The sequence below is a fragment of the Salmo salar genome, chromosome ssa11 (genome assembly GCF_905237065.1).
Source record: "Salmo salar chromosome ssa11, Ssal_v3.1, whole genome shotgun sequence".
NCBI lineage: Eukaryota > Metazoa > Chordata > Actinopteri > Salmoniformes > Salmonidae > Salmo > Salmo salar.
In genome coordinates this window covers 91790863-91818457 of record NC_059452.1, presented here as the reverse complement: position 1 = coordinate 91818457, position 27595 = coordinate 91790863, and the positions used below count along the sequence as shown (strand labels likewise).

Sequence of the window (27595 nt, the reverse complement as noted above, 5' to 3'; positions counted from 1 at the left end):
TCAGCTAGTCAGTCAGTCAACAGTCAGCTAGTCAGTCAGCAGTCAGTAAGCTAGTCAGACGGTCAGTTAACTAGTCATTCAGTCAGTCTGCTAGACAGTCTGCTAGTCAGTCAGTCAGTCATTCATTCATTCATTCAGTCAGCAGTCAGTCAGACAGTCTGCTAGTCAGTCAGCAGTCAGTAAGCTAGTCAGTCAGTCAGCAGTCAGTAAGCTAGTCAGACGTTCAGTTAACTAGTCATTCAGTCAGTCTGCTAGACAGTCAGTCTGCTAGTCAGTCAGTCAGTCATTCAGTCAGCAGTCAGTCAACAGTCAGCTAGTCAGTCAGCAGTCAGTCAGCAGTCAGTAAGCTAGTCAGTCAGTCTGCTCGTCAGTCAGTCAGTCATTCAGTCAGCAGTCAGTCAGACAGTCAACAGTCAGCTAGTCAGTCAGCAGTCAGTAAGCTAGTCAGTCTGTCAGACAGTCAACAGTCAGCTAGTCAGTCAGCTAGTCAGTCAGTCAGTCAGTAAGTCAGTCAGCTAGTCAGTAAGTCAGCAGTCAGTCAGCTAGTCATCAGTCAGTCAGTCAGTCAGTCAGCTGCTACCCCCATGTCATTCTTCCTGTACTGAGGGTTGAGCCACTCCCCTCCTCTACGCCTGCTTACCTTGAGACCCGAGGCTGTCTTGACTGCGATCCTACACAACAAATCAAATCAAATTTATTTTTATATAGCCCTTCGTACATCAGCTGATATTCTCAAAGTGCTGTACAGAAACCCAGCCTAAAACCCCAAACAGCAAGCAAAGCATGTGAAAGAAGCACGGTGGCTAGGAAAAACTCCCTAGGAAAAACTCCCTAGAAAGGCCAAAAACCTAGGAAGAAACCTAGAGAGGAACCAGGCTATGAGGGGTGGCCAGTCCTCTTCTGGCTGTGCAGGGTGGATATTATAACAGAACATGGTCAAAATGTTAAAATGTTCATAGTCAGCACAGCACATAGTCAACACAGACAAAACAGAAGTTTAGACAGAGACAGAAGAACACACTGATGTAAGATCATTCATAGATGCCCACTAACTAATGTGCTTACCCTTTCTTTTGTGCCCATGCGAGACCACTCTTTCCTTTCTACCCTGAAGGGGTTAGGAATGAAAGAAGGCAGTAAAAGGCAGAGGGAGAGAAAGAGAGTGAGACAAAAAGAGCAGGAGACAGGAGCGTGTGAACAGCTGAAAGTCAAACATCTGCTACGTAACCATAGAAAACAGCATCAATCATGCTGTCTATGCAGTACCTCATACAGAAGCAAAACAACTAATAGTATATTAAAAGAAAAAAGCTGATCGAAATACAGTCACACACAAACTTCAACAAACACGCACGCACGCGCGCACACACACACACACACACACACACACACACGGGCAGTGCTGTGAGGTGTCTGACCTGCGTTTGCTGGGAATAAATCCGACCTCCTCAGCTTCTGTCTGCGGGCTGACCCGTCTGGCCTGCCACCACTCCTCATCACCACAGTCCAGGACATGGAGCACATCACCAAACCTGAAGCCCACCGCCTGGCTCAGGAAACCACAGTCTGCTGTCTTATCATAGTCAAACAGGGCCCTGGGACAGACAGAGGAGAGGTAGAAGACACAGTTATAGAAGCAGTACAGCTTTTCTTTGGAGTCTAGTGGGTTGTCATGCTCTGAGGAGTGTACTAGCCTGGTAGTAGCAGTGTTGTGGTTGTATATAGTACTTAGTGTTGTACTAGCCTGGTAGTAGCAGTGTTGTGGTTGTATATAGTACATAGTGTTGTACTAGCCTGGTAGTAGCAGTGTTGTGGTTGTATATAGTACATAGTGTTGTACTAGCCTGGTAGTAGCAATGTTGTGGTTGTATATAGTACATAGTGTTGTACTAGCCTGGTAGTAGCAATGTTGTGGTTGTATATAGTACATAGTGTTGTACTAGCCTGGTAGTAGCAGTGTTGTGGTTGTGTGATTGTATATAGTATACAGTGCAGTATTAATGAGTACCTGATGTAGAAGCCTCTCGGGGTTGTATATAGTATATAGTGCAGTATTAATGAGTACCTGATGTAGAAGCCTCTCTTGGGGTTGTTTAAAGTATATAGTGCAGTATTGATGAGTACCTGATGTAGAAGCCTCTCTTGGGGTTGTATATAGTATATAATGCAGTATTAATGAGTACCTGATGTAGAAGCCTCTCTTGGGGTTGTATATAGTATATAATGCAGTATTAATGAGTACCTGATGTAGAAGCCTCTCTTGGGGTTGTCTATAGTATATAATGTAGTATTAATGAGTACCTGATGTAGAAGCCTCTCTTGGGGTTGTATATAGTATATAGTGCAGTATTAATGAGTACCTGATGTAGAAGCCTCTCTTGGGGTTGCTTCTCAGTGTTGTCTGACCAGAACCCATGCTGCTGTTCATCAGCTGTTCCCTCAGGTCGTGGATCTTCGCTTCGAAACGGCTGTATTCTGAACCCACACACATTAGCATATGTAGGGTGAACACACACACACATACATTAGTTCATGTATGGTTCCTTGGCGTATGGGTGTGCAGTGTGGTGTTCAATGCTAGGTTACTCTAGTGCTGGCCTCACCCTCTGGTCTGTACTGGGCAATGATAGTGACAGTCTGGCCAGCGTTCTTCAGGGCTGCAGCAGCCTGCTCATGGGTGGCGATACGCAGGTCCACTCCATTCACCTGACACGCACACACACGCACACGCACACAAAATAAGTGTGTGTATGAAGCTGTGTATGTGTGTGTGTGTATGTGTGTATGTGTGTGTGTGTGTGAGAGAGAGAGAGAGAGAAATTGATAGAGAGTGTGTGCGTGAGTGTCCTTACGCTGAGGATTTGGTCGCCCTTGCGCAGCTCTCCGCTGAGGTCGGCAGGCCCCCCTGCCAAGATGAAGGAGATAAAGATCCCCTCTCCATCCTCTCCTCCCACGATGTTAAAACCCAGGCCTGTAGAACCCCGGTGGATCAGCACTCTCCTAGGCTCCCTGACAGAGAGAGCAGGGAGGAGGGAGAGGGACGGGGGGTCAGGGAGAGACGAGGAGAAATGGAGGGGAAGGAGGAGAGTAACAAGAGGGAGAGATAATGTGGGGGGAGGGGAGAAGGGTCGAGAGATATGTGTAGTGAAATGGGGACACGGCATTTTGGGGCACGAGAAGGAGGGATGCAGAGAGAGAAAAATGGAATAATACTTGGTTAGCTCTGGGTCAGGTCTATGTCAACCAAATCCACCCCCGCCAGGAGCTTTTCAATTTCACACCAAGCCAATCATTTACGATCCACATGAGATGCCTTTCAGAAAGGGCATGGCTTGATTTGGTATATGAGTGAGCCCAGAAAGCTTTGCTCACCTGGGAAGGTCTTCATCGCCCATCAAGCTGTGCAACACTGGAGAGAAGCGACTGGGCGAGGTGGGAGTGAGGGCTTGTGGGTAATCTGATCCAAGGTAGGTGGGGCCAAGATCTGTGTCCATGTGAGGGGAGTATGCTGGAGAAAGAAGACATGGACCATTAGAGCTGAGCGCACACACACACACACACACACACACACACACACACACACACACACACACACACACACACACACACACACACACACACACACACACACACACACACACACACACACACACACACACACACACACTTACTGCTGGTGAGGTCAGGGGGGTTGTAGGAGTTCAGGTAGACGTTGTTGGGCTTGGCCACCCTGAGGTAAACCACCTCAGCTGTGTTCTTCAGGGCTCCAACTGCATCCTCATGCATCACGTCCTCCAGACACACACTGTTCACCTGAACACACAGACACACACAGTTCACCTGAACACACTGTTCACCTAAACACACTGTTCACCTAAACACACTGTTCACTTAAACACACTGTGCTGCATTTAGCTGTTTATTGGTTATTTGTGATTCATGTGGTTGGTCGGAAAATGGCTATGTGGCTACTTTTACGATATACTCCTCTAACATAATCTAATGATTTGCTTTTGCTGTAAAGCCTTTTTGAAATCGCACAATGTGGTTCGATTCAGGAGAGGTGTATCTATAAAACGATATAATTTGAAAAACAAATTGAAAAAAAAAATATATTAAATTTTGTTATGCTAATGGCGATATGATTTTTCGCTGGATGTCCATCCCGCATACAGGACGGAGGCCGCACAGGGGTTAAACACACTGTTCACCTGAACACACTGTTCAACAGAACACACTGTTCACTTAAACACACTGCTCACCTAAACATACTGCTCACCTAAACACACTGTTCACCTAATCACACTGTTCACCTAAACACACTGTTCACCTAAACACACTGTTCACTTAAACTCACTGTTCACCTGAACACACAGACACACACTGTTCACCTGAACACACTGCTCACTTAAACACACTGTTCACTTAAACACACTGTTCACTTAAACACACTGTTCACTTAAACAAACTGTTCACTTAAACACACTGTTCACCTGAACACACAGACACACACTGTTCACCTGAACACACTGTTCACTTAAACACACAGACACACACTGTTCACCTGAACACACTGTTCACCTAAACACACTGTTCACCTAAACACACTGTTCACCTAAACACACTGTTCACCTAAACACACTGTTGACTTAAACACACTGTTCACCTAAACACACTGTGTGTTCAGGTGAACAGTGAGTTTAAGTGAACAGTGTGTTCACCTAAACACACTGTTCACTTAAACACACTGTTCACCTGAACACACAGACACACACTGTTCACCTGAACACACTGTTCACCTAAACACACTGTTCACCTAAACACACTGCTCACTTAAACACACTGTTCACCTAAACACACTGTTCACCTAAACACACTGTTCACCTAAACACACTGTTCACCAAAACACACTGTTCACCTGAACACACAGACACACACTGTTCACTTAAACACACTGTTCACTTAAACACACTGTTCACTTAAACACACTGTTCACCTGAACACACTGCTCACTTAAACACACTGCTCACTTAAACACACTGCTCACTTAAACACACTGCTCACTTAAACACACTGTTCACCTAAACACACTGTTCACCTGAACACACAGACACACACTGTTCACCTGAACACACTGCTCACTTAAACACACTGCTCACTTAAACACACTGTTCACTTAAACACACTGTTCACTTAAACACACTGTTCACTTAAACACACTGTTCACCTGAACACACAGACACACACTGTTCACCTGAACACACTCTTCACCTAAACACACTGTTCACCTAAACACACTGCTCACCTAAACACACTGTTCACTTAAACACACTGTTCACTTAAACACACTGTTCACTTAAACACACTGTTCACCTGAACACACTGCTCACTTAAACACACTGCTCACTTAAACACACTGCTCACTTAAACACACTGCTCACTTAAACACACTGTTCACCTAAACACACTGTTCACCTGAACACACAGACACACACTGTTCACCTGAACACACTGCTCACTTAAACACACTGTTCACTTAAACACACTGTTCACTTAAACACACTGTTCACTTAAACACACTGTTCACTTAAACACACTGTTCACCTGAACACACAGACACACACTGTTCACCTGAACACACTCTTCACCTAAACACACTGTTCACCTAAACACACTGCTCACCTAAACACACTGTTCACCAAAACACACTGTTCACCAAAACACACTGTTCACCAAAACACACTGTTCACCTGAACACACAGACACACACTGTTCACTTAAACACAATGTTCACTTAAACACACTGTTCACTTAAACACACTGTTCACTTAAACACACTGTTCACTTAAACACACTGTTCACCTGAACACACTGCTCACTTAAACACACTGCTCACTTAAACACACTGTTCAGCTAAACACACTGTTCACCTGAACACACAGACACACACTGTTCACCTGAACACACTGTTCACTTAAACACACAGACACACACTGTTCACCTGAACACACTGTTCACCTAAACACACTGTTCACCTAAACACACTGTTCACTTAAACACACTGTTCACCTAAACACACTGTTGACTTAAACACACTGTTCGCCCAAACACACTGTTCACCTGAACACAATGTTCACTTAAACACACTGTTAACTTAAACACACTGTTCACTTAAACACACTGTTCACCTGAACACACAGACACACACTGTTCACCTGAACACACAGACACACACTGTTCACCTGAACACACTGTTCACTTAAACACACAGACACACACTGCTCACTTAAACACACTGTTCACTTAAACACACTGTTCACCTAAACACACTCTTCACCTAATCACACTGTTCACTTAAACACACTGTTCACCTAAACACACTGTTCACTTAAACACACTGTTCACCTAAACACACTGTTCACCTAAACACACTGTTCACCTAAACACACTGTTCACCTGAACACAGACACACACTGTTCACGTAAACACACTGCTCACTTAAACACACTGTTCACCTAAACACACTGTTCACCTAAACACACTGTTCACCTGAACACACAGACACACACTGTTCACCTAAACACACTGTTCACCTAAACACACTCTTCACCTAAACACACTCTTCACCTAAACACACTGTTCACTTAAACACACTGTTCACTTAAACACACTGTTCACCTAAACACACTGTTCACCTGAACACACTGTTCACCTAAACACACTGTTCACCTGAACACACTGTTCACCTGAACACAGACACACACTGCTCACTTAAACACACTGTTCACCTAAACACACTGTTCACCTAATCACACTGTTCACTTAAACACACTGTTCACTTAAACACACTGTTCACTTAAACACACTGTTCACCTAAACACACTGTTCACCTAAACACACTGTTCACCTAAACAAACTGTTCACCTAAACACACTGTTCACCTAAACACAGACACACACTGCTCACTTAAACACACTGTTCACCTAAACACACTGTTCACCTAATCACACTGTTCACTTAATCACACTGTTCACTTAAACACACTGTTCACCTAAACACACTGTTCACCTGAACACAGACACACACTGTTCACGTAAACACACTGTTCACCTAAACACACTGTTCACCTAAACACACTGTTCACCTAAACACACTGTTCACCTAAACACACTGTTCACCTAAACACACTGTTCACCTAAACACACTGTTCACTTAAACACACTGTTCACTTGAACACACTGTTCACCTGAACACACTGTTCACCTGAACACACTGTTCACCTGAACACACTGTTCACTTAAATACACAGACACACACTGTTCACCTAAACACACAGACACACACTGTTCACCTAAACACACTGTTCACCTAAACACAATGTTCACCTAAACGCACTGTTTACCTAAACACACTGTTCACCTGAACACAGACACACACTGTTCACCTGAACACACTGCTCACTTAAACACACTGCTCACTTAAACACACTGCTCACTTAAACACACTGTTCACTTAAACACACTGTTCACCTAAACACACTCTTCACCTAATCACACTGTTCACTTAAACACACTGTTCACCTAAACACACTGTTCACTTAAACACACTGTTCACCTAAACACACTGTTCACCTAAACACACTGTTCACCTAAACACACTGTTCACCTGAACACAGACACACACTGTTCACGTAAACACACTGCTCACTTAAACACACTGTTCACCTAAACACACTGTTCACTTAAACACACTGTTCACTTAAACACACTGTTCACCTAAAGACACTGTTCACCTAAAGACACTGTTCACCTAAACACACTGTTCACCTAAACACACTGTTCACCTAAACACACTGTTCACCTAATCACACTGTTCACCTAAACACACTGTTCACCTAAACACACTGTTCACCTAAACACACTGTTCACTTAAACACACTGTTCACCTGAACACACTGTTCACTTAAATACACAGACACACACTGTTCACCTAAACACACTGTTCACCTAAACACACTGTTCACCTAATCACACTGTTCACCTAATCACACTGTTCACCTAAACACACTGTTCACCTAAACACACTGTTCACCTAAACACACTGTTCACCTAAACACACTGTTAACCTAAACACACTGTTCACCTAAACACACTGTTCACCTAATCACACTGTTCACCTAATCACACTGTTCACCTAATCACACTGTTCACCTAAACACACTGTTCACCTAAACACACTGTTCACCTAAACACACTGTTCACCTGAACACACAGACACACACTGTTCACTTAAACACACTGTTCACCTGAACACACTGCTCACTTAAACGCACCGTTCACCTAAACGCACTGTTCACCTGAACACACAGACACACACTGTTCACCTGAACACACTGTTCACTTAAACACACTGTTCACCTAAACACACTGTTCACTTAAACACACTGTTCACTTAAACACACTGTTCACTTAAACACACTGTTCACCTAAACACACTGTTCACCTAAACACACTGTTCACTTAAACACACTGTTCACCTAAACACACTGTTCACCTGAACACACAGACACACACTGTTCACCTGAACACACTCTTCACCTAAACACACTGTTCACCTAAACACACTGTTCACCTAAACACACTGTTCACTTAAACACACTGTTCACTTAAACACACTGTTCACTTAAACACACTGTTCACCTGAACACACTGTTCACCTAAACACACTGCTCACTTAAACGCACTGTTCACCTAAACACACTGTTCACTTAAACACACTGTTCACCTAAACACACTGTTCACCTGAACACACAGACACACACTGTTCACCTGAAACACACTGCTCACTTAAACACACTGTTCACTTAAACACACTGTTCACTTAAACACACTGTTCACCTAAACACACTGTTCACCTAAACACACTGTTCACCTGAACACACAGACACACACTGTTCACCTGAACACACTCTTCACCTAAACACACTGTTCACCTAAACACACTGCTCACCTAAACACACTGTTCACCAAAACACACTGTTCACCAAAACACACTGTTCACCCAAACACACTGTTCACCTGAACACACAGACACACACTGTTCACTTAAACACAATGTTCACTTAAACACACTGTTCACTTAAACACACTGTTCACTTAAACACACTGTTCACTTAAACACACTGTTCACCTGAACACACTGCTCACCTAAACACACTGCTCACTTAAACACACTGTTCAGCTAAACACACTGTTCACCTGAACACACAGACACACACTGTTCACCTGAACACACTGTTCACTTAAACACACAGACACACACTGTTCACCTGAACACACTGTTCACCTAAACACACTGTTCACCTAAACACACTGTTCACTTAAACACACTGTTCACCTAAACACACTGTTGACCTAAACACACTGTTCGCCCAAACACACTGTTCACCTGAAACACAATGTTCACCTAAACACACTGTTAACTTAAACACACTGTTCACTTAAACACACTGTTCACCTGAACACACAGACACACACTGTTCACCTGAACACACAGACACACACTGTTCACCTGAACACACTGTTCACCTAAACACACAGACACACACTGCTCACTTAAACACACTGTTCACCTAAACACACTGTTCACCTAAACACACTGTTCACCTAAACACACTGTTCACTTAAACACACTGTTCACCTAAACACACTGTTCACTTAAACACACTGTTCACCTAAACACACTGTTCACCTAAACACACTGTTCACCTAAACACACTGTTCACCTGAACACAGACACACACTGTTCACGTAAACACACTGCTCACTTAAACACACTGTTCACCTAAACACACTGTTCACCTAAACACACTGTTCACCTGAACACACAGACACACACTGTTCACCTAAACACACTCTTCACCTAAACACACTCTTCACCTAAACACACTCTTCACCTAAACACACTGTTCACTTAAACACACTGTTCACTTAAACACACTGTTCACCTAAACACACTGTTCACCTGAACACACTGTTCACCTAAACACACTGTTCACCTGAACACACTGTTCACCTGAACACAGACACACACTGCTCACTTAAACACACTGTTCACCTAAACACACTGTTCACCTAATCACACTGTTCACTTAAACACACTGTTCACTTAAACACACTGTTCACTTAAACACACTGTTCACCTAAACACACTGTTCACCTAAACACACTGTTCACCTAAACAAACTGTTCACCTAAACACACTGTTCACCTAAACACAGACACACACTGCTCACTTAAACACACTGTTCACCTAAACACACTGTTCACCTAATCACACTGTTCACTTAATCACACTGTTCACTTAAACACACTGTTCACCTAAACACACTGTTCACCTGAACACAGACACACACTGTTCACGTAAACACACTGTTCACCTAAACACACTGTTCACCTAAACACACTGTTCACCTAAACACACTGTTCACCTAAACACACTGTTCACCTAAACACACTGTTCACCTAAACACACTGTTCACTTAAACACACTGTTCACTTGAACACACTGTTCACCTGAACACACTGTTCACCTGAACACACTGTTCACCTGAACACACTGTTCACTTAAATACACAGACACACACTGTTCACCTAAACACACAGACACACACTGTTCACCTAAACACACTGTTCACCTAAACACAATGTTCACCTAAACGCACTGTTTACCTAAACACACTGTTCACCTGAACACAGACACACACTGTTCACCTGAACACACTGCTCACTTAAACACACTGCTCACTTAAACACACTGCTCACTTAAACACACTGTTCACTTAAACACACTGTTCACCTAAACACACTCTTCACCTAATCACACTGTTCACTTAAACACACTGTTCACCTAAACACACTGTTCACTTAAACACACTGTTCACCTAAACACACTGTTCACCTAAACACACTGTTCACCTAAACACACTGTTCACCTGAACACAGACACACACTGTTCACGTAAACACACTGCTCACTTAAACACACTGTTCACCTAAACACACTGTTCACTTAAACACACTGTTCACTTAAACACACTGTTCACCTAAAGACACTGTTCACCTAAAGACACTGTTCACCTAAACACACTGTTCACCTAAACACACTGTTCACCTAAACACACTGTTCACCTAATCACACTGTTCACCTAAACACACTGTTCACCTAAACACACTGTTCACCTAAACACACTGTTCACCTAAACACACTGTTCACTTAAACACACTGTTCACCTGAACACACTGTTCACTTAAATACACAGACACACACTGTTCACCTAAACACACTGTTCACCTAAACACACTGTTCACCTAATCACACTGTTCACCTAATCACACTGTTCACCTAAACACACTGTTCACCTAAACACACTGTTCACCTAAACACACTGTTCACCTAAACACACTGTTAACCTAAACACACTGTTCACCTAAACACACTGTTCACCTAATCACACTGTTCACCTAATCACACTGTTCACCTAATCACACTGTTCACCTAAACACACTGTTCACCTAAACACACTGTTCACCTAAACACACTGTTCACCTGAACACACAGACACACACTGTTCACTTAAACACACTGTTCACCTGAACACACTGTTCACCTGAACACACTGCTCACTTAAACGCACCGTTCACCTAAACGCACTGTTCACCTGAACACACAGACACACACTGTTCACCTGAACACACTGTTCACTTAAACACACTGTTCACCTAAACACACTGTTCACTTAAACACACTGTTCACTTAAACACACTGTTCACTTAAACACACTGTTCACCTAAACACACTGTTCACCTAAACACACTGTCCACCTAAACACACTGTTCACCAAAACACACTGTTCACCTGAACACACAGACACACACTGTTCACTTAAACACACTGTTCACTGGAACACACAGACACACACTGTTCACCTGAACACACTGTTCACCTAAACACACTGTTCACCTGAACACACTGTTCACCTAAACACACTGTTCACCTGAACACACTGTTCACCTGAACACAGACACACACTGCTCACTTAAACACACTGTTCACCTAAACACACTGTTCACCTAATCACACTGTTCACTTAAACACACTGTTCACCTAAACACACTGTTCACTTAAACACACTGTTCACCTAAACACACTGTTCACCTAAACACACTGTTCACCTAAACACACTGTTCACCTAAACACACTGTTCACCTAAACACAGACACACACTGCTCACTTAAACACACTGTTCACCTAAACACACTGTTCACCTAATCACACTGTTCACTTAATCACACTGTTCACTTAAACACACTGTTCACCTAAACACACTGTTCACCTGAACACAGACACACACTGTTCACGTAAACACACTGTTCACCTAAACACACTGTTCACCTAAACACACTGTTCACCTAATCACACTGTTCACCTAAACACACTGTTCACCTAAACACACTGTTCACCTAAACACACTGTTCACTTAAACACACTGTTCACTTGAACACACTGTTCACCTGAACACACTGTTCACCTGAACACACTGTTCACTTAAATACACAGACACACACTGTTCACCTAAACACACAGACACACACTGTTCACCTAAACACACTGTTCACCTAAACACAATGTTCACCTAAACGCACTGTTCACCTAAACACACTGTTCACCTGAACACAGACACACACTGTTCACCTGAACACACTGCTCACTTAAACACACTGCTCACTTAAACACACTGTTCACTTAAACACACTGTTCACCTAAACACACTGTTCACCTAAACACACTCTTCACCTAATCACACTGTTCACTTAAACACACTGTTCACCTAAACACACTGTTCACTTAAACACACTGTTCACCTAAACACACTGTTCACCTAAACACACTGTTCACCTAAACACACTGTTCACCTGAACACAGACACACACTGTTCACGTAAACACACTGCTCACTTAAACACACTGTTCACCTAAACACACTGTTCACTTAAACACACTGTTCACTTAAACACACTGTTCACCTAAAGACACTGTTCACCTAAAGACACTGTTCACCTAAACACACTGTTCACCTAAACACACTGTTCACCTAAACACACTGTTCACCTAAACACACTGTTCACCTAAACACACTGTTCACCTAAACACACTGTTCACCTAAACACACTGTTCACCTAAACACACTGTTCACCTAAACACACTGTTCACTTAAACACACTGTTCACCTGAACACACTGTTCACTTAAATACACAGACACACACTGTTCACCTAAACACACTGTTCACCTAAACACACTGTTCACCTAAACACACTGTTCACCTAATCACACTGTTCACCTAAACACACTGTTCACCTAAACACACTGTTCACCTAAACACACTGTTAACCTAAACACACTGTTCACCTAAACACACTGTTCACCTAATCACACTGTTCACCTAAACACACTGTTCACCTAAACACACTGTTCACCTAAACACACTGTTCACCTAAACACACTGTTCACCTAAACACACTGTTCACCTGAACACACAGACACACACTGTTCACTTAAACACACTGTTCACCTAAACACACTGTTCACCTGAACACACTGTTCACTTAAACGCACCGTTCACCTAAACGCACTGTTCACCTGAACACACAGACACACACTGTTCACCTGAACACACTGTTCACTTAAACACACTGTTCACCTAAACACACTGTTCACTTAAACACACTGTTCACCTAAACACACTGTTCACCTAAACACACTGTTCACCTAAACACACTGTTCACCTAAACACACTGTTCACCAAAACACACTGTTCACCTGAACACACAGACACACACTGTTCACTTAAACACACTGTTCACTTAAACACACTGTTCACTTAAACACACTGTTCACCTGAACACACTGTTCACCAAAACACACTGTTCACCTGAACACACAGACACACACTGTTCACCTGAACACACTCTTCACCTAAACACACTGTTCACCTAAACACACTGCTCACTTAAACACACTGTTCACTTAAACACACTGTTCACCTGAACACACTGTTCACTTAAATACACAGACACACACTGTTCACCTAAACACACTGTTCACCTAAACACACTGTTCACCTAAACACACTGTTCACCTAAACACACTGTTCACCTAAACACACTGTTCACCTAAACACACTGTTCACCTAAACACACTGTTCACCTAAACATACTGTTCACCTGAACACAGACACACACTGCTCACTTAAACACACTGTTCACCTGAACACACTGCTCACTTAAACACACTGTTCACCTAAACACACTGTTCACCTAATCACACTGTTCACCTAATCACACTGTTCACCTAAACACACTGTTCACCTAAACACACTGTTCACCTAAACACACTGTTCACCTAAACACACTGTTCACCTAAACACACTGTCCACCTAAACACACAGACACACACTGTTCACTTAAACACACTGTTCACTTAAACACACTGTTCACTTAAACACACTGTTCACCTGAACACACTCTTCACCTAAACACACTGTTCACCTAAACACACTGATCACTTAAACACACTGTTCACTTAAACACACTGTTCACTTAAACACACTGCTCACTTAAACACACTGTTCACTTAAACACACTGCTCACTTAAACACACTGCTCACTTAAACACACTGTTCACCTAAACACACTGTTCACCTGAACACACAGACACACACTGTTCACCTGAACACACTGCTCACTTAAACATAAATACACACACTGTTCACCTGAACACACTGTTCACTTAAACACACTGTTCACCTAAACACACAGTTCACCTAAACACACTGTTCACTTAAACACACTGTTCACCTAAACACACTGTTCACCTAAACACACTCTTCACCTAAACACACTGTTCACCTAAACACACTGTTCACCTAAACACACTGTTCACTTAAACACACTGTTCACCTGAACACACAGACACACAATGTTCACCTAAACACACTCTTCACCTAATCACACTGTTCACCTAAACACACTGTCCATTTAAACACACTGTTCACCTGAACACAATGTTCACTTAAACACACTGTTCACTTAAACACAATGTTCACTTAAACACACTGTTCACTTAAACACACTGTTCACCTAAACACACTGTTCACCTGAACACACAGACACACACTGTTCACCTAAACACACTGTTCACCTAAACACACTCTTCACCTAAACACACTCTTCACCTAAACACACTGTTCACCTAAACACACTGTTCACCTAAACACACTCTTCACCTAATCACACTGTTCACCTAAACACACTGTTCACCTAAACACACTGTTCACCTGAACACACTGTTCACCTGAACACAGACACACACTGCTCACTTAAACACACTGTTCACCTAAACACACTGTTCACCTAAACACACTGTTCACCTAAACACACTGTTCACCTAATCAAACTGTTCACTTAAACACACTGTTCACCTAAACACACTGTTCACCTAAACACACTGTTCACCTAAACATACTGTTCACCTGAACACAGACACACACTGCTCACTTAAACACACTGTTCACCTAAACACACTGTTCACCTAAACACACTGTTCACCTAATCAAACTGTTCACCTAATCAAACTGTTCACTTAAACACACTGTTCACCTAAACACACTGTTCACCTAAACACACTGTTCACCTAATCAAACTGTTCACCTAATCAAACTGTTCACTTAAACACACTGTTCACCTAAACACACTGTTCACCTAAACACACTGTTCACCTAAACACACTGTTCACCTAAACACACTGTTCACTTAAACACACTGTTCACTTGAACACACTGTTCACCTGAACACACTGTTCACCTGAACACACTGTTCACTTAAATACACAGACACACACTGTTCACCTAAACACACTGTTCACCTAAACACACTGTTCACCTAAACACACTGTTCACCTAAACGCACTGTTCACCTAAACGCACTGTTCACCTAAACACACTGTTCACCTGAACACAGACACACACTGTTCACCTGAACACACTGCTCACTTAAACACACTGCTCACTTAAACACACTGCTCACTTAAACACACTGTTCACCTAATCACACTGTTCACCTAATCACATTGTTCACCTAATCACACTGTTCACCTAATCACACTGTTCACTTAAACATACTGTTCACCTAAACACACTGTTCACCTAATCACACTGTTCACCTAAACACACTGTTCACCTAAACACACTGTTCACCTAAACACACTGTTCACCTAATCACACTGTTCACCTAAACACACTGTTCACCTAAACACACTGTTCACCTGCAGTGGTGTGTATTCATGGATGCCAAGAGAAGCCAGGCTACCCAAATATTTGACCAGTATTTTTTTTCTTTCGCCTCTGTGTTTTCATAATTTTCCATCAATTCACAAGTGGCTGAATCTCACCAGAGAAATAATCAGAGAAATCATCAGAGAAATCACCAGAGAAATCACCAGAGAAATCACCAGAGAAATCACCAGAGAAATCACCAGAGAAATCATCAGAGCGAGGGAAACAGCGCCCCTCTGTCTCAGTATGTGTAGCCCATGTATCTGATGCTGTCTGGATCAAAAGAGTATAACATGTTGCCGCCGTGGCATTTGATTGATTGATGCCAGCAAGCGTTTGGCCTCCCTTGATAAGAAAATTATAAAGAATTAGCCAATCAGCGTTGAGCTGAGCTGTCCTGGTTGTCCTGGCTTAATTTTCTGTACAGGCCAATGATTCTGATGCCGATTCTGATGCCGATTCTGATCCAACCATAAATTAATATATTGTGCCACTGTCCTGAGACGATTGAAGTTCAATATGTAGCCTAGATGTAGCTTAGTAGGCTCACATTAACTAGCTAGGTAACTTAGCTGGTTCATTGTTGCCCATGCAAGTAAGTCAGGCTAGCAAGCATTTTAGCTAGGTAGCCTATGACAACAAAAACTAAACGTGTACTGTATGACAGAGCCATAGAACATTTTGCCAACATGAAAGAGAGGAGGATGGTATTGGCTTTCAACTAGTTTACAAGCAGGGTGAGTCAACATTTTTTGTTTTAATTGTGCACGCACGCACACACACACACACACACACACACACACACACACACACACACACACACACACACACACACACACACACACTGCTCCTGTTGACTTGCGGTAACACCGTCGTTCTAAATTACTAGTTGTTTAGTAGATTGTGGAAAACATTAACTTGCTTGACCATACTGCATGTGATATACGTAACTGTTTGTATGCAATATTTGCTTTGTGGACTTCACTGGACAGATGATGCTCTCTGGTTTTTGACACAAACCAATGACACAAACCAATGTGTAGTTGAATTTATTCACCACTGTTTGACTGTCTTTTTGCCTTATTGTATATTACAGTGACATATGAACGAATGGGTTATCGAGCAAACAACGCAATTATCACAAAATAGGTTGTAATACGGCTTTTTTACTGGCTTGGCTTCCACAGTGATTTTACCCTCGCACAACTACTGGTCACTTGAAAATACCGTTCACCTGAATACACTGTTCACCTAAACCCACAGACACACACTGTTCACCTAAACCCACAGACACACAGTGTTCACCTAAACCCACAGACACACACTGTTCACCTGAATACAGACACACACTGTTCACCTGAATGCACTGTTCACCTAAGCCCACAGACACACACTGTTCACCTAAACACACAGACACACACTGTTCCCCTAAACACAGTCACACACTGTTCCCCTAAACACAGACACACACTGTTCACCTGAATACACAGACACACACTGTTCACCTGAATACAGACACACACTGTTCACCTGAATACAGACACACACTGTTCACCTAAACACAGACACACACTGTTCACCTGAATACACAGACACACTGTTCCCCTAAACCCAGACACACACTGTTCACTAAAACCCAGACACACACTGTTCACCTGAATACACAGACACACACTGTTCACTAAAACCCAGACACACACTGTTCACTAAAACCCAGACACACACTGTTCACCTGAATACACAGACATACACTGTTCACCTGAATACACAGACACACACTGTTCACCTGAATACACAGACACACACTGTTCACCTGAATACACAGACACACACTGTTCACCTGAATACACAGACACACACTGTTCACCTGAATACAGACACACACTGTTCACCTGAATACACAGACACACACTGTTCACCTGAATACACAGACACACACTGTTCACCTGAATACAGACACACACTGTTCACCTGAATACACAGACACACACTGTTCACTAAAACACAGACACACACTGTTCACCTGAATACACAGACACACACTGTTCACCTAAACACAGACACACACTGTTCACCTGAATACACAGACACACACTGTTCACCTAAACACAGACACACACTGTTCCCCTAAACACAGACACACACTGTTCACCTAAACACAGACACACACTGTTCACCTGAATACACAGACACACACTGTTCACCTGAATACACAGACACACACTGTTCACCTGAATACACAGACACACACTGTTCACCTGAATACACAGACATACACTGTTCACCTGAATACACAGACACACACTGTTCACCTGAATACACAGACACACACTGTTCACCTGAATACAGACACACACTGTTCACCTGAATACACAGACACACACTGTTCACCTGAATACACAGACACACACTGTTCACCTGAATACACAGACACACACTGTTCACCTGAATACACAGACACACACTGTTCATCTGAATGCACAGACACTCGCTGCTACACATGTTTCTAACCTGTACATCAGAGATGTTTCTAACCTGTACATCAGAGATGTTTGTGACCTGTACATCAGAGATGTTTGCGACCTGTACATCAGAGATGTTTCTGACCTGTACATCAGAGATGTTTGTGACCTGTACATCAGAGATGTTTCTGACCTGTACATCAGAGATGTTTGTGCCCTGTACATAAGAGATGTTTGTGACCTGTACATCAGAGATGTTTGTGACCTATACATCAGAGATGTTTGTGACCTGTACATCAGAGATGTTTGTGACCTGTACATCAGAGATGTTTGTGACCTGTACATCAGAGATGTTTGTGACCTGTACATCAGAGATGTTTGTGACCTGTACATCAGAGATGTTTGTGACCTGTACATCAGAGATGTTTGTGACCTGTACAACAGAGATGTTTGTGACCTGTACATCCGAGATGTTTGTGACCTGTACATCCGAGATGTTTCTAACCTGTACATCAGAGATGTTTGTAACCTGTACATCAGAGATGTTTCTAACCTGTACATCAGAGATGTTTGTAACCTGTACATCAGAGATGTTTCTAACCTGTACATCAGAGATGCAGTAAAATAGCTCCTGGTGTGCTGACAGGCATCTATAAAGCTTCTGAAGCTATAAAGATTTTGAAGCTATTCTACATGACTGGGAAGGATTTGAAGCTATTCTACATGACTGATATGGTGTCATGGCTCGTTGGGAAGGTTTTGAAGCTATTCTACATGACTGATATGATGTCATTGCTCGTTGGGAAGGTTTTGAAGCTATTCTACATGACTGATATGGTGTCATGGCTCGTTGGGAAGGTTTTGAATATATTCTACATGACTGATATGATGTCATGGCTCATTGGGAAGGTTTTGAAGCTATTCTACATGACTGATATGATGTCATGGCTCGTTGGGACATGCAGCAGTGGACCAGGCTCCATTTGGCAGGGACACCTACAATATAGCTTCTGCATTGAGTCCATATTGAGTCTAACCCCACACTCAGCTGCAGTTGCTCCATGTTCCAAGAGATGGCAGTAGTGCCACACAGTGCAGGCAGCAGCAGCAGCAGCAGTGCTGAGGTTAAATAACTTGCCCATCTCACACATTTATTACGATATTAATGAAAGTAATCTTAGGCTGTGAAAAATAAAACTGTAATTTATCTAGGCTCTTAATGCACCTAAGCTACTGAAGTAGACAAAATGTGTTGGCGTGTCTAAGTGTTCCTCTACTATGTGTGTGTGTGTGTGTGTGTGTGTGTGTGTGTGTGTGTGTGTGTGTGTGTGTGTGTGTGTGTGTGTGTGTGTGTGTGTGTGTGTGTGTGTGTGTGTGTGTGTGTGTGTGTGTGTGTGTGTGTGTGTGTGTGGACTGACCGCCAGTATCTTATCCCCTATCTGCAGCCGCTGGTCCTTGTGAGCAGCTCCACCCTCGATGATCTTAGTGACATAGATGCTGTTGTCTCCTGGAATGTGCTGGTTACCCACTCCTCCAGCAATGCTGAAACCTAAACCTAGGGACAGGATAAGGCAGAGAGAGCGAGAGAGAGAGCGAGAGAGAGAGAGAGTGAGAAAGAGACAGGAACAGAGAGAGAGAGAGCGAAAGAGAGAGAGACAGAAACAGAGAGAGGGGAGAGGGGGGAGAAAGAGAGAAAGAGAGAGAGAGAAACAGAAACAGAGAGAGAGCGAGAGAGAGAGAGGGAGACAAAAAGAGAAAGAGAGAAAGAGAGAGAGAGAGAGAGAGAGAGAGAGAGAGAGAGCGAGCAAGAGAGAAACAGAGAGAGGGAGAGAAAGAGAAGGAGAGTGAGAGAGCATGTGAGAGAGAGACGGAGGTAGGAAGAAAGATGTAAGATAATGCAAATGTAAATAATAACTGACAGATACACAAATATGTAAGCATACAAACAAACAGAAACCTAAACTGAGCTGTACCTTTGGGCCCTTTGATGAGTTTGATCTCTGTAACTTTCTCTGCGGCTGGTTTCCTGCGCAGCACGTAGAGGCGGACGATGGCTCCTGCCTCCTTCAGAGCCTCTACAGCCAGACTGTGGGTCACCTCCCTCACATCAACATCATTCACAAACAGGATACTGTCATTCACACTGAGAGAGAGAGAGAGAGAGAGAGGTGTACTGTTAGTGACGGGTCTGACACACAGAATAATACCCCAAAACAATGTCCCTCCTCCTCTGATATCTCTCCTATTATCTCCTCTGTTTGAGATGGCCCTGTGCACCATCATCTCTGTTACAGCATACTCTCTTGGCCCCATCCTCCTGCCCTGTGGCACATGACCTACTGCAGCTGGGCTGGCCTTCACTTTATCACTCTAACTACCCAGAGAGAGGAGCAGTCAGAGTCAGTCAGCCAGTCAGGCAGTCAGTCAGACCCTTACAAAAAACAAGTCAGATTTGCAGTTTCACATGTGAAATCACATTTTCTCATGTGAAATATATGTGAGGAGAATAACATGTTTTCACCTCACGTGAAAAACATTCACATGTGAATATCACATTTGCAGCCAATTTCATATGTGAAAAACTTCCACATGTAAAAGTGAGATTTTCACGTGAAAGTTTTTCACATGTAAAACAGCAAATTAGATTTGTAAATGTGATTGTTTTTTCACAGATGAACTTGAAATTCCACATGTGAAAGTGAAAATCAGATTTGCGGTTTTACATGTAAGAAAACTACAACTGTGAAAATCTCACTTTCACATGTAGAATTGCAGATTCACATGTGGGGTTGAAATAATGGCATTCTACTCACATGTGAAAATATGGTGTTAACATGTTTCAGTAGCAATGTTTCTAACGGTGGAATTAGTGTGACCACATCTAAGATGCCCCAATGCAGGAAAATTGAACTATTTTGCGAGACATTCGTGGAACATTGGACAAAATAAAAGAAATTGGTCAGGTTAATGGATCACGTTCCAATGTTGGCATAATTCTGCAGACCAAAAAATAATGACATTGAAAGCAGAACAAAATATTGCAAAGAAATAATTTTGAAATGCGAGAACAAATGAACTGCAAATTGACTTTTTTTTTCTTCAGTGAAAACTTTTTTATTATAACGCGATAAAAAAATAACACCTCCCTCTTTCCTGAATTGTCCCTGTCTTTGGTTGTGACCCTGGTTATGTGACCCTGGCTACGTGACCCTGGCTACGTGACCCTGGCTACGTGACCCTGGCTACGTGACCCTGGCTACGTGACCCTGGTTACGTGACCCTGGCTACGTGACCCTGGTTACGTGACCCTGGCTACGTGACCCTGGCTACGTGACCCTGGTTACGTGACCCTGGCTACGTGACCCTGGCTACGTGACCCTGGCTACGTGACCCTGGCTACGTGACCCTGGTTACGTGACCCTGGCTACGTGACCCTGGTTACGTGACCCTGGCTACGTGACCCTGGCTACGTGACCCTGGCTACGTGACCCTGACCCTTTCTACTTGCAAGTTTTGGCACATTCCTTCCAGCGACTTAGCGCCCTGCATCCCACGGCTGGTTTGTGTCTGAAGCTAAGCAGAGTCAGTCCTGGTTGCTTCCTGGATTGTAGAACATATGTATCTGGAAGTGGTGTAAAATAAACATGTGAAGACAAAGTTTCAAACGTGGGGAATTTACATGTCCGACTCTTGAAAAAACATGTTGTTTAAATATTTATTTTTTCAGTCAGCCAGTCAGTCAGCCAGCGAGTCAGTCAGTGAGTCAGCCAGTCAGTCAGCCAGTCAGTGAGTCAGTCAGTCAGTCAGCCAGTTAGTCAGTCAGTCAGCCAGTTAGTCAGTGAGTCAGTCAGTCAGTCAGTCCACCAGCCCTATGGATCAGTCAGTCAGTCAGTCAGTCCACCAGCAGTATGGCTCAGTCAGTCAGTCAGTCAGTCAGTCAGTCAGTCAACCAGCCCTATGGATCAGTCAGTCAGTCAGCCAGTCCAACAGCCTTATGGATCAGTCAGTCAGTCAGTCAGTCAGTCAGTCAGTCAGTCAGTCAGTCAGTCAGTCCACCAGCCCTATGGATCAGTCAGTCAGTCAGCCAGTCCACCAGCCCTATGGATCAGTCAGTCAGTCAGCCAGTCAGTCAGCCAGTCCACCAGCCCTATGGATCAGTCAGTCAGTCAGCCAGTCCACCAGCCCTATGGATCAGTCAGTCAGTCAGCCAGTCCACCAGCCCTATGGATCAGTCAGTCAGTCAGCCAGTCCACCAGCCCTATGGATCAGTCAGTCAGTCAGCCAGTCCACCAGCCCTATGGATCAGTCAGTCAGCCAGTCCACCAGCCCTATGGATCAGTCAGTCAGTCAGCCAGTCCACCAGCCCTATGGATCAGTCAGTCAGTCAGCCCTATGGATCAGTCAGTCAGTCAGCCAGTCCACCAGCCCTATGGATCAGTCAGTCAGTCAGCCAGTCCACCAGCCCTATGGATCAGTCAGTCAGTCAGCCAGTCCACCAGCCCTATGGATCAGTCAGTCAGTCAGCCAGTCCACCAGCCCTATGGATCAGTCAGTCAGTCAGCCAGTCCACCAGCCCTATGGATCAGTCAGTCAGTCAGCCAGTCCACCAGCCCTACGGCTCAGCGTCAGCTCATTTTGAGGTCCTCAGAGTATGTTGATACATAGCAGACAAGGCTTTTCAAGCACCATAATGTGATGCACATTTTTCAAAACCTTGGTGCTCATTAATATTCAGGACCTGACATTGTTATGACCTTGTCCATTACGTCATCTGTTCCTTAAGTTACATTCTGACACCCGCCTTTGCATAATCACCCACCATGAAAACACTGCTTTTTAAATACCATCTTGCTTCATTCGAGGAACACACTAAATTTACACTGCTAAATATTTATTTTAGAGGAATATTTCAGCACATTTTAGTGACTCTCAAACTGTCTTTTGTTACATTCAAAGCTACAGAATTTTCTATAACATTCAGAGAAATATCAAATGTATGAGCAACGATAAGCGTGATTTGGATGGAGGTAGTCCAGCCAGCCATGTGTGATGTGGTAGACGTGTAATATTCATCCCCTCTGATACCTTTTACAATCCCAAATGTGCCCTTTAAATGCCATGTTCAATTCCTTCAGTAATGGACAGGCCTGTGAGGGAGAGAGTGGGAGTCTGGACCAGCCCCTAGTCCAGGGCTGACACAGAGATGGATGGTGGAGTGTGGTACAGTACTGAGGGTCTGGGTAGGGTGAAGACGAGGGAACAGAGGGATGGGGGGTCAGGCTGGTACTTCTCCCTCGTAGACCCAGCTGGCTCTGACATCAGTAGCCTACATCACTGGTGTACCTCTGAGTTGTGGGTTTGTTTGTGTCTGTGTGCATTTTCATATGTAAGCTTGAGGCTGTTAATATTCACGTGTGTACACACCAGTGTGCCTGTGGATGTGTGAATGTATGTACACTGAGAGTCAAGGTTGGGATTGACAACTTGAGGGGGGTGAAGAGGTGGGGATGTTAGCTGCGTTAGGTACAGTAGTTAGTTAGTGGCGTACCTCAGCCGTCCGTCCTGGGCCGCAGCTCCTCCAGGGATGATCTTGGTGATGAAGATGCTGGGGTCATCACCAACATGAGGGTTATCTGTCCCCCCAGCTATACTGAAGCCCAGGCCTGAGTTCCCCTGAACACACACCATAACGCACAGTAATAAACCTGCTGACTATTACAGAGCAAACTGTACCAGATGACATACATTTTAATGTGGCTGTCCCTGATTGGTTGTGGGATGATGATATTAATGCTTTGACACCATGTTGGCACCATTCCAGTTCTCTGTTGAAAAGACACTCACTCTCTCCAGTGTAATCTCTTCATACTCAATTTCCCCCTCTGTCCCGTTGACCTGCGAGGAAGACACAGTGCCAGCACACTTTCAGTGAGTGATGATAAAGTCTATGAGGAGAACAACAAATCAAATTGTATTGGTCACATACACATGGTTAGCAGATGTTAATGTGAGTGTAGCGAAATGCTTGTGTTTCTAGTTCCGACAGTGCAGTAATATCTAACAAGTAATCTAACAATTCCCCAATAACTACCTAATACACATAAATCTAAAGGGGTGAATGAGAATATATATAAGTATATAAGTATATGGATGAGCGATGGCCGAGTGGCATAGGCAAGGTGCAGTAGATGGTATAAAATACAGTATATACAGTACATGTGATATGAGTAATGTAAGATATGTAAACATTATTAAAGTGGCATTATTTAACATATTATGGGATGTGGACTGTGAAGGATGATGCAGTAAATAACGCAGTAGGAGTGGGAGTATGATCCTTACGTAGGGGGAGCCATCAAGTGTGTCAGTGTTCACCACCACTGGAGGAGAATTTCCCTGGAAAGGGAGAGAGAGAGAGAGAGAGAGAGAGAGAGAGAGAGAGAGAGAGAGAGAGAGAGAGAGAGAGAGAGAGAGAGGGAGAGAGAGAGAGAGGAGAGAGAGAGAGGGAGGGAGGGAGAGAGAGAGAGGGAGGGAGAGAGAGAGAGGAGAGAAAATGTTAGCCCACACGCGCACTCACTATGCGCACACACACACACACACACTCACTACGCACACACACACACACACACACACACACACTCACTACGCACACACACACTCTAAATATTTAGGGCCACGGCCTTGTGGCAGATACAATATTTTTCTGTCCAGTGTTTGAGTGATTCCTCAGGGTAAGCAGGCATGGAGTCAGTCTGCCCTGCTCAGACTGTGGAGCCTCTCCCCCTGCCTTACACACTGACTGCTCCACACCCCAGGCACAAGGCCCCAGCCACACAAGGCCCCAGGCACACAAGGCCCCAGGCACAAGGCCCCAGGCACAAGGCCCCAGGCACAAGGCCCCTGACATTGCATCTCTTTCCTGTGAGTCAACGTTATCTAGCAAAGCCCTGGGTCAGTGTCACATTGACAACATTCTGTGACATGCTTCTATGAATACATTTAGGGTTTGTAGTCGTTTCATAACACCATCATGAAAGGCAACATCGAGGCCACATCTAACAGAGATGCTAGCTTTCAAGGCAATCCGTGTGGTTCTCTCGCTCCAAGTTCTACAAAGCCTCCGGATGCATGCTGTATCACTGATGACCTGTGAGCAGTGCAGACCAGACCAGACCAGTCCAGACCAGTCCAGTCCAGACCAGTCCAGACCAGTGCAGACCAGTCCAGACCAGTCCAGACCAGAAAGCTGAGACCAATGGGCAGGACATCTATTTCTCAACAGACTAGATGTCATTAATCAGGGAGCTGCTAATTTTTTAATTTTTATATCACCTTTATTTAACCAGGTAAGCTAGTTGAGAACAAGTTCTCATTTACAACTGCAACCTGGCCAAGTTAAAGCAGTTTGACACATACAACAACACAGCATTTGACAAGACAACAAGTCAATGACATGCCAGGCCTACTGGCATTAGGATGGTTTAGGCTCATCCTGTACAGGGACTACACTCTGTCTGGTGGGATTTTTACTTCCATCACTCTCTCTCTCTTTTGAACTCCCTTCATCCCTTTCAGCCCTCTCCCATTCACTGCTTCTCTCTCCAAAATATGACTGTTGCATCTCCCCATCTGATATCAGAAGAGAGTCTCTCTCTCTCTCTCTCTCTCTCTCTCTCTCTCTCTCTCTCTCTCTCTCTCTCTCATTAGCATGAGGGAGACACAGTGCATCCAAAGTGCTTACAGAGCAGCAAACAGCAGCGGCATGAAACCAGCCTGCCGACCTTCACACAACCGACGGCCCGCAGAGAGATACACAGACACTCTCTCTCACACAACCCCCACACAGACAATCACACTGTTCCAATGAGTCCCAGATATATCGCATATCTCGATAATTCCATCTCCATCCCTTAAGTTTGGACTCTATCCAACCATTCCTCTTTCTCCATGCTGCTATTACAGCACATACTGCATCTACTGAAATGTCACATGTTCTCTCTGTACAGACAGTTTGTATTCATCGTTGGCCAATTTGTCCCAAACTATTCTCTGGAGGTTTGGCCCACTCCATCCCTCGCTCCTGTCCTGACCACTGCTACCATGGCTACAGAATACAGTAGCATCAGCCACTGGAGCCTCTGAGGCTCGGAGGAAAGCTTGTCTCCATGGTAACCTGGATGTTCATTCCGATGGTCTAAAGTTCTAGCTATAGAACATCATAGTAAATACTACAGGGGAGGAGAAATCCTTTCCACTACGTCTATTATGTAATCTGAAGCATCAACCCGCTCTTAACTCTTAACACTGACAGCTCCATTTGGGCTGTACATTAAAACTGTCTGGCATTTCATGTACAGTTCTCTGTACTTTCCAGAAATATTCCTATGGGATTCCTTTAGGATTAGCATTATTAGAAGGAACTGCTTAGAGGGGCTTATTGCTTCCTATGCTGTAACTATAGGGTGAGATACAGTAATATGCTATGATGCAGAGAATATGCAATGCAATCATGAAAAGACAGAGGGAGAGAGGCACTTGAGATCAGATCAAGAAATATGCTCATTATCTCTGTCATCTTACATCTATATTGTCGCCATTTAGCAGACGCTCTTATCCAGAGTGACTTACACGAGCAATTAGGGGTAATTGCCTTGCTCAAGGACACATGGACAGATTTTTCACCTAGTTGGCTTGGGGATTCAGACCAGCGACCTTTCGGTTACTGGCCCAACGCTCTTAACTG

The 27595-nt window shown here is 43.8% G+C and overlaps 1 protein-coding gene across 4 annotated transcripts in view; it reads right to left on the bottom strand.

Annotated features, from left to right (window-relative positions):
• The window catches only part of LOC106563427 (disks large homolog 4), a 150469-nt gene that overhangs the window by 7237 nt on the left and 115637 nt on the right, over positions 1-27595 (bottom strand). For all 4 annotated transcript variants that reach the window (XM_014128989.2, XM_045690067.1, XM_014128986.2 and 1 more), the window contains 13 exons: positions 25195-25248; positions 24697-24747; positions 24401-24525; positions 20826-20995; positions 20271-20407; positions 3672-3813; positions 3373-3508; positions 2853-3009; positions 2604-2706; positions 2361-2475; positions 1419-1595; positions 1066-1108; positions 641-671 (listed from right to left, as the gene is read on the bottom strand). In XM_014128989.2, coding sequence (XP_013984464.1) covers positions 641-671; positions 1066-1108; positions 1419-1595; positions 2361-2475; positions 2604-2706; positions 2853-3009; positions 3373-3508; positions 3672-3813; positions 20271-20407; positions 20826-20995; positions 24401-24525; positions 24697-24747; positions 25195-25248 — 1441 coding nt within the window. The remainder of the gene's footprint in view (positions 1-640; positions 672-1065; positions 1109-1418; positions 1596-2360; positions 2476-2603; positions 2707-2852; positions 3010-3372; positions 3509-3671; positions 3814-20270; positions 20408-20825; positions 20996-24400; positions 24526-24696; positions 24748-25194; positions 25249-27595) is intronic.